At 46.6% G+C, this 13,607-nt stretch overlaps 1 protein-coding gene and 1 long non-coding RNA gene across 13 annotated transcripts in view; one reads left to right on the top strand and one right to left on the bottom strand.

Annotated features, from left to right (window-relative positions):
- The window catches only part of KDM2B (lysine demethylase 2B), a 153,533-nt gene that overhangs the window by 54,497 nt on the left and 85,429 nt on the right, over positions 1-13,607 (bottom strand). For all 12 annotated transcript variants that reach the window (XR_007145959.1, XM_047828605.1, XM_047828602.1 and 9 more), the window contains one exon: positions 11,651-12,135. Coding sequence is in view for 11 of the 12 variants with exons in the window: in XM_047828605.1 (XP_047684561.1) it covers positions 11,651-12,135 (485 nt within the window). In the remaining variant the exon portion in view is untranslated. The remainder of the gene's footprint in view (positions 1-11,650; positions 12,136-13,607) is intronic.
- On the top strand, positions 3,828-10,622 carry LOC125149536 (uncharacterized). Its single transcript, XR_007145960.1, has 3 exons — positions 3,828-4,005; positions 9,888-10,021; positions 10,414-10,622. It is a non-coding gene; the product is annotated as an uncharacterized LOC125149536 (long non-coding RNA).

Here is a 13,607-nt window from a genome sequence, read left to right as displayed (position 1 = left end):
ACTGGCCACCAGGGGGCGCTCGGGGTTCTGTCCCACAGAGAAGTATTTTCATTAGTATGTGACAGGCTACAGAAAAAGGAGATTATTCAAATTGGAGATTCTCTGAGAAATAAATTGTGCTGAAGAAACTCCTGTCACTGGCTTCCCTGGGCTCTGCAGAATTTATACACTCCTTGGGGCTCTAGGAAGCAGAGACTAGGTAATACCAGCCCAGGGGCCTTTGGGTTACATCCTATAAACCTCCCCAATTAGAAAGCCTCGGGCAGACTTTCTAAAAGAGAAAGATTGGGGGGTGCCTGGGTGGCTCAGTCAGTTGAGCACCCAACTCTTGATTTCGGCTCAAGTCATGATCCCAGGGTTGTGGGATTGAGCCCTGCATCAGGCTCTGTGCTAAGCATGGAGCCTGCTTGGGACTCTCTCTCCCTCTCTCTCTCTCCCCCTACTTGTGCATCTGTGCATGCTATAAATAAGTAAGTAAATAAATAAATAAATAAATAAGAGAAAGATTGAGGCTCCTGGGTGGCTCAGTCAGTTGAGCGTCCAACTTCAGCTCAGGTTATGATCTCCATGTCCATGGGTTCAAGCCCCGAATCGGGCTCTGTGCTGACAGCTCAGAGCCTGGAGGCTACTTTGGATTCTGTGTCTCTCTCTCTCTCTCTGCCCCTCTCCTGCTCATACTCTGTCTCTCTCTGTCTCTCAAAAATAAACATTTAAAAATTTGAGAAAAAAAGAGAGAGAGAGAGAGAGAGATTCAGGACACTAGAGGCTGTTTCTGCTGGAAACTGCCCTGCTTTTGACCCAACAAGATGACCACAGACAACGGATGTGCTGGGCCTCTGTTCCCTGTTACTCTAACTCTCTCAGAGAGTTTAATTGGTTAACAATAGATTCAGGCCCCACCATTCCCTAGGGTGGGGTGTTAATAATAATGATAATAAAGCAGAGGCAGGCATCAGGAAAGAATCAATGGGTAAAAAGGAAGGTAACAAGGTCACGAGGCCTGGAGCAGCTCCGATGCTGCTCTGAGGAACCTAGCAGACTAAGGGGTCCTCTGCTTGCCACAGGAACTGGGTTTCAATGCACCTTGGGCTTCTCAAGTTCTCTGCCTCTGCCCCAGCCCAACCACCATGTGCCTGCCTGTAAAAACCCATCTGTACTGAGGTGCACCATATCTCCCAGATAGGTATGTTCAAATCCTAATCCCTGGTACCTGTGAATGTGACCTTACTTGGAAACAGGTTCTTTGCACATGTAATTGTTTAAGGCTATCCAGATGAAATAATCCTAGATTTAGGGTGCACCCTAAATCCTATGACTGGTGTCTTCATAAGAGAAAGAAGAGGGGGATGTGAACAGAGACACAAGGAAGAAGGCTGTGGGAAGACAGAGGCAGGGACTGCAGGGATGCAGCCACAAGCCAAGCAACGTCAGGAACAACTAGAAGCTGGAAGAGCAAAGAATGCCCCCCTAGAGCCTTCTCAGGATGCAGACCAGACTGTGAGAGAAGAAATTTCTGTTGTCCTAAGCCACCAAGTTTGGGGCTCCTGGGTGGCTCAGTCGGTTAGACGTCCAACTCTTGATTTTGGCTCAGGTCATGATCTCACGGTTCGGGAGTTCGAGCCCCACACTGAGCTCTGTGCTGACAGCGCAGAGCCTGCTTAGGATTGTCTGTCTCCCTCTCTCTGCCCTGCCCCTATTCATGCTCTCTCTCTTTCTCTAAAAAACAAACAAACAAACAAACAAACATTTTAAAAAGTCACCAAGTTTGTAATTAATTTGTTATGGCAGTGACAGGCAACTAGCACAAACTTGCCTTAGCATACTGTGGCTAAAAGCCTCTTAGCTGCATGATTTGGGCAAGTCGCTACATCTCTCTGAGTCTCAGTTTCTCCATCTAAGATATGGGATGATAATAGTCTCCACCTCGCCAGGTTGTGGCAACGATCACAATGCATGGAAGGTACCAGGTACACAGTAAATGTTCAACAACTTTTGGCCGATCTCTTGTGGCTTATGTCACATTTCCTGCTGGAATACACTGTCCCTGTCCTGTCTGCAGAATTCCACTACTTCACAAGTTCTAAGCACAGGGAAATGTAAAAGTTTATTTAGTTGGAAGGGCAGTCTAAAAGCTGACTGAGCTGCCTAACTAGGAGAGAGAATAACGCTCACAAGTTAATTTTAGGCTAAAAAAAAGCTCCAGCTGACATGGACAATCTATCCATTTTTCAGGTCTAGGGTTTGCCTAGATGTCTGGAACTCAGATCTCTGGCCCTTGGCGGTCCTCCTCCGTTTCCCTGAGGTGGTGCAGGCAGAGAACTCAGAGTATGCATGGTTTGTCGTCATAGTAGATGGTTAGGCCTGTCTCACTCACCTTTGTGTCAACCCTCTATCCCCTCCCTGCCCAGCAAAAATACAAAACACATGGCTCAATATTACATCCAGCCCCCAACAGGAGAGCCTGAGCAACTACTGGGGGCCAGACCCCCAGCCCCACTCAATCTGTGCGGTACCTTCTCTATGCTCTGGGCCATCCTCCGGGGCGGGAGGGAGCCGGGCTGCAGACCTCCCACTGGCTTCCTGCTTTTTGACTCTTCTGAAGCAGGTGTGGTGGTGGTGGTGATAAATTAAAAAGCCAATAGTTCCAGAGGTCTGGGCTCTACACCTTACTATTTTGCACAACACCAAGGCGGGGGAGGGGCTTAAACAAGCAGGTGTGTTCCGAGGTGAGGGCTGATGACCCCCTGAGAGAAAAGCTGTATAAACGTTCCACGGTCATGGGTTTCACAAACTCTCACACTCATCCCTAAATGGGCCTGTTTTCATTCCACGGTGTCTGAAATAATAATAGTAATAATAATAATAATAACAATAATAGTAATGATAATAAAACAGCTCCAGGTTACTGAGCACTTAAAGGCCTGTGCTAAGTAAAGCTTTATGCATGTTGCCTCACTGAATTTTATCACGTTCCCCAAGAGCATTCAGCTGGTTAATGGATGGCACATGGGATTCAGCCTGACTCCAGAAACTTTGGTCTTAAAAGATAATACATGTTTGGATAATGTACTCTTAATTTACAATCATTTTCTTTCCTATGATATTTGGGTTTCAATGAAAGAACAATAGAATTGATTTCTTTCTTTTATGTTGAAAAAAATATATATATACATAAAAAACACCTGAAAACAATGGCCCCTCGCTGGCTCTTCCAGCCCCGTAATTCCATGCAACCCCACAATTCCAAGCAACAAGAAAGGTGGTTGTCTGTGGTGAGCTGGCCTTTGTCATCCAAGTTGACAGTCTGGCAGTCAGGGGAGTCTGGTATTACTTTAACAAAAACAGCTGCAGAATAACCTTGCAATGGGGTAATTGACAAAGATCCTCCCATCTCCAACCTCACTGGTCACCACCCACTTAGACCCAAACCCTCACAACCTTGCAATGCACTGGTAATTTTCAAGTCATTTACAGTCAATTTGAGTAGACCTGCCCCCAAAACAGCACCATGCCTCCCTTTCCTCCTGACAGGAACCAGATCTCTCTCTCCCTGAGTTCTAGTTGAAACTACAGATTCTTCTAGAAGGAACAGCATCCAGGGCAACTCCCATCTTACTGTTGGAAATCCAAGATGGAAGAGAAAAAAGATGATGCAGTGGGTTGAATAGCGTGGCCCTCAAAATTCATGTGCAAAACCTCAGAATGTGACCTTACTAAGTTATGGGGTCTTTGTAGATGTAATCATGTTAAGATGAGGTCATAGTGGATGAGGGTGGGACCTAATCCAATGACTGATGTCCTCAGAAGAGAAGAAGACACATGGAAAAGACAAACAACCATGCGAAGACGGAGGCAGAGATTGAAGTGATCTAGGGACAAGCCAAGGAATGCCAAAGATTGCTGGCAATCACAAGAAACTGGAGAAGACAAGGAAGGTTCCTTCCTCCCCTCGAGTCTTCAGAGCAAAAGCACGGCTTTGATTTCAGACTTCCAGCCTCCAGAACTGTGAGAGAATAAGTATCTGTTGTCTTAAGACAGTCTGTGGTTCTTTGTTATGGCAGGCCCTAGGAAACTCACCCAGATGGCAATCATTAACCTGGAAGATGGATGTGGGGGAAGCTAAGAGATGGGACAGAGCTGGGGAAGGGTGGGGAGCTGGCCAAGGCCAGGCTGGCTCTCCTTGGGCTGTCACCTATGAATATCTAATTATTCTCCACAGGTTTAACTAGGAGCCTAGGCATTCCTTACCTCATTGTCACTCAAAATACTTCAGGGACATAGGTCCCTGTTGTTAGCCCCGTTTTACAGTGAAGACACTCAGGTTTCAACTGGTGAAGCCCTTCAGAACAGCCAAGGACCTACAGAATCTGGTTCCCACCAAGACAAAGCACAGCTAGTCCCAAACTCTTGTTTTACGTGCAGGTGAACAGATGGGTGGAATGACTTGACCACACAGCACGCGGCAAAGAACAAACAGAAATAGAACTCAAGGGTCTCGTGTCCTGATTTCCTATTCTCCCCATTAGGTACAGGCCAATATCCTACACTCCTCCAGCAGAAGTGCTCTGAAAGAAGGAAGTTGCTAAAGGTATCTCAGTGCCAAACCCCAAGGATTTCACAAACACAGGGAAAGGAAATGGCTTTCTCAGTTCGATTTTTACAAGACGCTTGAATCTTTCTTTTCACAATATAAATGAAGTCAGGGTGGTCGTTTTGGTTTGCATCTAAATCCAGACCCTCTCAAGGCAAGTTTTCAAGGTACAAATGAGCTCACTGGGAACTACTGAAACCACAAGGTCACAGCAAGGACAAACTCACCTTTCGAAAGTTCTGCCCCCCAAAAGAGTATAAGCTAGACTTACAGGAATATAAACACACAAAAAGCTTCTTTAAGGGACAAAAGCAAGTTGCTTTTGCAACTTGCAATCCACCTTTTTAAAAATGATGTATACATGGGGACGACGGGAAAGCCCCAGAAATATATTTAGCAGATGAGTAACAGGGGGTTACCTCCAATTGGGAAAGCTGAGGAGGAGGACATTTTTTCTAGCCTCCAGCATACAATGTTTAATTTTTCTTACATTGATCATGGAACACTTGAAACTTTTACAGAAAAAAAATATCCAGAATAGGTAAACCCATAAAGACAGAAAGCAGACAAGGGGAGGGGGGAAATGGGGATTGACTGCTAGTGGGGACAGGATTCTGTCTGGGATGTTAAAAATGTTCTGAACTACACACAGGTGGTGGTTGCAAAACATTGTGAATGTACTTAAAGTCACTAAACTATACACTTGAAAATGGTTAAGATTGGGCGCCTGGCTGGTTCAGTCAGTGGAGCATGTGACTCGATCTGGGGGCCGTGAGTTTGAGCCCCACATTGGGTGTAGAGATTACTTAAAAATAAAAAAATTAAAACAATATTGGGGCGCCTGGGTGGCTCAATCAGTTAAGCATCCAACTTCAGCTCAGGTCATGATCTCACGTTTCATGAATTTGAGCCTCGCGTCGGCTCTGTGCTGCGCCAGGCTCTGTGCTGACAGCTCAGAGCCTGGAACCTACTTCATTTTTTGTTTTTAGTTTCTTTTAATGTTTATTTATTTTTGAGAGAGAGAGAGAGAGAGAGAGAGAGAGAGAGAGAGAGACAGGGCCTGAGTGGAGGAGGAGGAAAGAGTAAGGGAGACACACTCTGAAGCAGGCTCCAGGCTCTGAGCCGTCAGCACAGAGCTGGACATGGGGCTTGAACCCACCAACCAAGAGATTATGACCAAAGCCGAAGCTGGACGCCCAACCAACTGAGCCACCCAGGTGCTCCAACCTGGAGACTACTTCAGATTCTGTGTCTCCCTCTCTCTTTGCTCCTCCCCAGTTCACACTCTGTCTCTCCCTCTCTTTCTCTCTCTCTCAAAAAATAAATAAATAAGTAAATAAATAAATATTAAAATAATAATAATAATAAAATAAATTTAAAAATTAAAATAAGTATTTTAATAAAATAAAATGGTTAAGATGGTAAATTCTTGAAGTTTTTTTAGTATTCCATTATTCTTTTTTTTTTTGGAGAGAGAACAGGAGCAGGAGAAAGGGGCAGCGGGGGAGAGAGGGGGAGAGAGAGAGAGAGAGAGAGAGAGAGAGAGAGAAAGAATCTCAAGCAGGCTCCACATTCAGCACAGAGCCTGACATAGGGCTCGATCCCATGACCCTGGGATCACGACCTAAGTCAAAATCAAGAGTGGGATGCTCAACCGACTGAGCCACCCAGGTGCCCCAATTCTTGAACATTTTGGAAGATTCTAAAGTAGTGATCTAGTAAGTAAAAAAGAAAAAAAAATTAATGTTTATTTATTTTTGAGAGAGAGACAGAGTGCAAGTGGGGGAGGGGCAGGGAGAGAGGGAGACACAGAATCCAAAGCAGGCTCCAGGTTCCAAGCTGTCAGCACAGAATCTGACACAGAGTTCGAAACCACAACCCTCAAGATCATGACCTGAGCCAAAGTCGGATGCTCAACTGACTGAGCCACTGAGACACCGCAAAAAAGAAAACATTTTAAGACAAAATAGTGTCATGTGTATTTTACCACAATTAAAAAAAACACATTACAGGGGTGCCTGAGTAACTTTGGCTCAGGTCATGATCTGGTGGTTTGTGAGTTCGAGCCCCGCGTCGGGCTCTGTGCTGACAGCTCAGAGCCTGGAGCCTGCTTCAGATTCTGTCTTCCCCTCTCTCTTCCCCTCCCCTGCTCACACTCTGTGTCTGTCTCTCAATAATTAAAAAAAAAATTTAATAAATACATTACAAATGAAAGAAAAAAATGAGTTTTCCCAATACTGCACTGTATGTTAACTAACTAGAATTTAAATAGGGGCGCCTGGGTGGCGCAGTCGGTTAAGCATCCGACTTCAGCCAGGTCACGATCTTGCGGTCCGTGAGTTCGAGCCCCACGTCAGGCTCTGGGCTGATGGCTCAGAGCCTGGAGCCTGTTTCCGATTCTGTGTCTCCCTCTCTCTCTGCCCCTCCCCCATTCATGCTCTGTCTCTCTCTGTCCCAAAAATAAATAAACGTTGAAAAAAAAAAAAATTGGTGGGGGTGGGGGGGCGCCTGGGTGGCTCAGTTTGTTAAGCATCTGACTTCAGCTCAGGTCATGATCTCGCGGTTCGTGGGTTTGAGCTCCACCTCGGACTCTGCTGTTAGTGTGGAGCCTCCTTCAGATCCTCTGTATCCCTCTCTCTGCCCCTCCCCGTTTGTGCATGCATGCTCCCTCTTGCTCTCTCTCAAAAATAAATAAACATTAAAATTAAAAAAAATTTTTTTTAATTTTTTAATGAAAAAAAAACTTTTTTTAAAAAATTTTTTAAATGTCTATTTATTTTTGAGACAGAGAGACAGAGTGCAAGCAGGGGAGGGGCAGAGAGAGAGGGAGACAGAATCTGAAGCAGGCTCTAGGCTCCGAGCTGTCAGCACAGAGCCCAATGTGGGGCTTGAACTCACAAACTGTGAGATCATGACCTTGGCCAAAGTCAGATGTTTAATCGACTGAGCCACCCAGGCGCCCCCAAAAATGGGTTTTTGATAAAAGCCAAAACCTAGCCATCTGGAGACCGAGTTGTTTTGGGACCGTCTCCAATCCCAGGGGCCTCTGGTTACCATGAACCACCATCAGCAGCAATCTCTGAGGCCCCAGAGAAAAGGACAGAAGGAAAAATGTTGTCTTTTTGCAACACAGCCAAAGATCATAACTGGTCAGTCACCAAGGGGGAACCACCATTGGCCAGAGACACGAATCACTCAATGGTAGGGATACCCATAGGCACGGGACCCACATTCCTGACCTGTGTTTGATTTCTCAGCCAGCACAAACGAAAGCTCAATATCTGAGGACAGAGAACAAGGCACCGAAGTGTGTGCAGCCAGTGTCCGTAACAACACTCTCGCTCTGAAGGTCACTCTTGGATGCCACATCTTTTCTGGGTCTCCAGGGACCGTGAGGAGCTGATGGCCTGGCTGGACAGCCAAGAACTCCCCTGTTCTGGAAGAGATGTTTGGCCCACTTCCCTGTACAGACTCCTGGCCACACAGCACTTAGACACCAGCAGCTGCTCCAGTTTTCCTGAGGCTCTAAGGAGACCTGTCTACCCAATTTACAAGCTCTTCAAGCTGCAAAAGGCCTCCCCAGACAAGGCTCAAGAACATAAATATCTCCAAAGATAGGCAATTCAAGCCCTCTCGGCCTCAGTTGCCATCTTCCTGGAAACCTCTGCGCCATGAGAGCCAAGTGGAGGAAGAAGCAAAAGCAAAGGCTAAGGAGAAAAAGAAGAAAGATGGGACACAGGTCCAAGTAAACCACTAGCTTATGCACCCACGGAAGCCACAGGAGCAGAAATAAGGAAAGCCAGAGGCCAGGGACATGGGTACGAGTTCCTGAACTGCACAGCTACTTTCTAGAACTTGATTCAGTGGATCTAAAACATCCAGCACCATCTGATCACAATGACCACCTTTGAGAGACATAGCTTGTTCAGACCAAAAAACACTCCCTTTTGGTCCTTTGCCCTGGACCTGTGACTTTCGGGACTAATTCTGTTTTCATTTGGAACATGTATACAATCAATCATCTCTTCTGCTGTTTTAGTAAAAAAAAAAAAGAGAGAGAGAGAGAGAGGCAAGTTCAATAAGTGAGCTAAGTGACTAGATTATATGAAAAAAAGATGTGAGAGCCTAATAATAAATACACACTCAGGGAGGCAGTAGGGAGTGGTGGGGAGTAAGGTGCTGCTGCTCACTTCCTACTAATGGTAGCCAGTCCGGAACACAGGCCAGGAGAGCTAGGATATTTTTTTATGACTCTTCTGATATTTTAATGTTGGCAAGTAATTACAAAAATATATTTCATACTGTGCAGGCCAAACATAATGCCAAGAGGCTGGATTTGGCCAGGGACTGCTGATTTATAACCTGTTCCAGGGCCTGACCCACTGCTTCTGTAAAGAAAGCCCAAGTAGTCCCCTTACCACCTTCTCCCTAAATGCAGAATGGCCTTTGAGAGGGGAGAGAATTTCTCTACAAAGCAGTATGGTGTAGGGGGTAAACACAAGGACTCCCCCATTGTGGTCTTGGGCAATCACTTAACCTATCAGTACCTCAATTTTCTCATCTGCAAAATGAGGCTAGTAAAAATACTACTGAGGGTTGTTGGGAGGTTTAAATGAGTTTATATATGGAAAACACCTATAAGAGCACATCGCAATTGAGATGCATTATCACACATTATCACAACCTGCCATTGAACCCCATGGTGGGGATAGGAGGGAGGAGGCTGGGCTCCTTAAAATTTACCTAAACCCCTCCCCCAGGCCTCCTCCACACCATCGACCAGCCTAGGCTGAATCCAGTCTCAGATGCCCATCAGGTGGGTACAGGTGAGAGACAGGAGGGGCCAAGTCCCACCCTGAGAAAGAAATCTGACCAACCGAGGAACCAGGAACACTACACAAACAGATCAGAGACACAAAGATGCATTTAAAGTAAAAAAACGGAGGGGTGCCTGGATGGCTCAGTCGGTTAAGTGTCCAACTTCGGCTCAGGTCATGATCTCCCAGTTTGTGGGTTTGAGCCCCACATCAGGCTCTGTGCTGACAGTTTAGAACCTGGAGCTTGCTTTGGATTCTGTGTCTCCCTCTCTCTCTCTGTCCCTCCTCCGTTCATGCTCTGTTTCTCTCTCAAAAATAAAAAAAATCTAAAGTAAAAAAAGAGCTTTCCACAAGCACAGAACAACATTTCCTTATAAGATGAATGTGTTTTTAACTCACAACATGTAGGGGCCCCAATACTATTAATGGTCTTATGACTGATGAAAATTCCTTGTTGTTTTTTTTTTTTTACTTTAAAGGACCTCAGAAGAAAAAAAGGAGCCTCATGAAAGAATGCTAAGGTTTCTTTGGGAAACCCAATAGATAAAACTCCATACTGAGAGATTAAGGATTCTTAACCCAGGGTCCAGGAACAGGCTCAGGAATCCAACAGGTTAGGAGTCCCCTGACCTGGCATGCAAAATTTTGTGTGTATAAGCAAATTTATATAAAACCCTCAGGTGACGTCAGCAACCTATAAAAAACTCAAGAGTCAATCAATAAAAAAGACCCAAAGCAAGTAAAGATTTGCTTTATAGGGATGGTCACCACAGAGTTCTTTTACCAGGCAATTTCCCCCAGTTTATAAGATTTTCATTTCATGGCACCTGGAGGAACACACCTTCTATATGAAGTGAAATATATTGGATTAATGATTTTGAACACCCTCTCCCTTTGCTGGTGGTGCCCCTCCGCCTGCCCTGGGGTCTCACTCCAATAAGAGTTCGGCCCCCAGATCACTGAGCATCTTGAGGACAGGACCTTCTTAATATTTCTGTATTGCAGGCCCTGACACCTGTTTCCTAAATGAATCAGTGAACGCATGAACTAGTTTACAAGACCTGGGTATCGTCTCCAGCCATCAAAAAAGAGACTTAAATTGCTTCCAACCCCAGCAGCAGGCAGCTGGACTCACTGGGGAATCAGACACTGGAAGAGGAAGCCTAAATGCCTCTGAGGCCTCACAGCAAAAAGCCTGACCGATGTTGAAAACAGAGGTGGTTCTGCATAGTGGTATACACTCGAGAGCTCTTAAGCCACTCCCAGGTCCTCATCCCAGCTCCCCTCATTTACCTGCTCTGTCACCTCAGGCACATCCTTTACCCTCTCTGAACCTACTTCCGAATCTGGTAAGTGCAGATAGTTGAGGTAGCTTGCCTAGCACTGGTACCTGACAGGTAGCCAGTTTTCCACAAATGGTATGATGATGATTACTACAGGGCAAGGCCTCTCAGGGTATGTCCTAGGAAATACACACACTGCCTGTGTGCACTGTGCCTGTAACAGCCTTCCCCTTCCAGAGAACTCCTATGCAACCTCTAAGGCCCAAGCCAAATGCCCTCTGCGTAACTGTCTCAGAGCCCTGGCACCTGGTGTGGCTGATGAGTGTCCTTCACCTCACTTCTATGCCCTGGGTACACACAGCATGCCACAGGCGACTTAATTCCCTATGTCCTGACTTTTTCTCCTCTCTACTCCCCTGCTAATAGGTAAGCTACCAATGCCTTCCTGCTTTCTGTTTCCCCAGTGGTTAGCCCAGATGGTGCTTAATGAATATTTGCTCAATAATTAGGCTCTGCTTAAAGACCTCTGAACCCCAGGTGGCTACCTCAGCAGGCCACCTAGAGGACCACCAGGAGGTACAACTGGTCATATGAAACAGATGCATGCTCTGGGAGAAGCCAGCCCAGAGTCTTGCTGAACAGGATGGAGGGGTCTGTCCCCAAACCTAACAACAGCACTGTGGGCACACCCATGATGTCTAATGCCAGCAAAGCCTGCCAGATTTTCAATAAGTGCTGAGAATAAGTCCTTGCCAACCACAGAGGCAGCTCCCCCTATATAGCTCAATGGTAGCCTCAGCTCAGGGGCCCTACAAGGGCTTGCTTGGACCAGAAGCCCCTTTCCATGCATAGACATACCCCCAGGACAGTCTGCACCAAGCCACCCTGTGCTGAGCTGCCCCTGAGAACTGCCAGGCCCTTCTCAGCCGCCCAGGTCCAGATGCGACCCCCCTGCCCACCTTCACACCCTCCAGGAGTGCCTGGGGGTCCTCGATGCCCTCGGGGACACACTTCTTGTTCTCTGGGAGAGATTCCAGTTTCTCCACCAGCGCTTTCAGGCCCTTCAGCTCAAACTCGGTGAGGTGGGTCCACTTGGCAGAGACCCCCGTGGCTGGAGAGCCAGTGGGCGTCTTGGGGTAGTCTGTGGGCACCGTCGTGGACTTCACACTCTCCTCCGACTCGTTAGACAAAGTCCTTTGGAGGAACCGCATGGCAGGTGCTTTGGGCTTCTTCCCGGGGGCCTCCTGGTCCTCTGAAGGGGTGCTGGTGGGCGAGGCAGGACCATCAGCCGGAAGTTTGGGCACCTTATCTGCACCCTCCTCCTCCTCCTCTTCCTCCTCCTCCTCCTTCTCCTCCTCCTGAGGCTGCTGCTCACAGGACTCCTCCTCCATCTCCAGCCAGGAATCAGATGAGAAGCCGTCTATGCTGGGTTTTCTTGGGGCATCTACAGGGAGCAGGAGGGTCAGCAGAAGACTGAGATGAATGGCCCAAACTCCCTGCTGGAAGTCCCTGGAGCCTCCACTCACTATGCCTCCCCTTTACTCAGGAGACCGGGCTTATTTTTTTTATTTTTATTTTTATTTTTTTAATGTTTACTTTTGAGACAGACAGAGACAGAGCATGAGCGGAGCAGGGGTAGAAAGAGAGGGAGACACAGAATCAGAAGCAGGCTCCAGGCTCTGAGCTGTCAGCACAGAGACCGACACGGGGCTCGAATTCACAAGCTGTGAGATCGTGACCTGAGCCGAAGTCGGACGCTTAACTGACCGAGCCACCCAGGTGCCCCGCTTCTTTGGACAGTTCTAATGGTCTATGCCTCCCCTCAGCCTTTAGAAAGGTAGGGGTCAGTCAGATGTTGGTTCAAATCCCAGCTCTCTGTTTCTTCCTAGCTGTGTGTTCCCATTCAGGTTGCTTTACCTCTCTGAATACACCTGGCATTTTATTTTTCAACATATAAAAATGAGACCAAAAAAATACATATAATGATTCATGTGAAATATCCAGAATAGGGGGAAATCTATGGAGACAGAAAGTAGATTAGTGACTGCCTAGGCTGGGGTAGGGGGAGATAAGGAGATAACTCAAGGGTACAGGTTTCTTTCTGGGGTAAAGAAACCAACCCCAAAATTGACTGGTGATGATTTCACAGCTCTGGGAATATACTAAAAACCACTGAGTTGTACACATTAACTTGTAGGATATGTGAACTACATGTTTTTAAAAATGTAAGGCATACGCGGTACCTGGGTGGCCCAGTCAGTTAAGCATCTGACCGGCTCAGGTCATGATCTCACAGCTCGTGAGTTCAAGCCTTGCCTCAGGCTCTGCACTGACAGTGTAAAGCCCGCTTCAGATCCTCTCAGTCTCCCTCTCTCTCTCTCTCTCTGCCTCTCCCCAACTCACGCTTTCTCTATCTCAAAATAAATAAATAAACTTAAATATATATATATATATATATATATATATATATATATATGGCACAAAATGCTTCCTCTGAACACTTATGGTGAGGATTCAGTAAGGCATCACTAAGCACGGGTCCTGGTGCACAACCAGCATTTGATAAATGAGGCAACTGCCTAACATCTCCCCTTTTCTTTTGTGGGAGGAGTGCTGAGACAATGAGAAACAAAGACAAGAAATTTTAAGAAAAAAATCAGGCACCAATGACCCAAATGCCGCCTCAAGATTTTGTCTCATGCCTGCAAATGGAATCAGGGATGTTCTCCTATGGCCCTAAATACACAAATGAGAGATGTGACCTCCTGTTTGCTGGTCCTGAGGACTGCCACAAAATCAAGCGTCCGGTCCCCACAGGAACGTGGAGCTACTACAACCACAGGGGTTATCTCATTATTTCAGAATCATTTCCTAATTCCTACCAAGCTGGGAGCTTCCAAAGAGCAGGCTGTGGGG

This window comes from Prionailurus viverrinus, chromosome D3 (genome assembly GCF_022837055.1).
Source record: "Prionailurus viverrinus isolate Anna chromosome D3, UM_Priviv_1.0, whole genome shotgun sequence".
NCBI lineage: Eukaryota > Metazoa > Chordata > Mammalia > Carnivora > Felidae > Prionailurus > Prionailurus viverrinus.
This window is presented reverse-complemented; position numbering and strand designations above follow the sequence as displayed.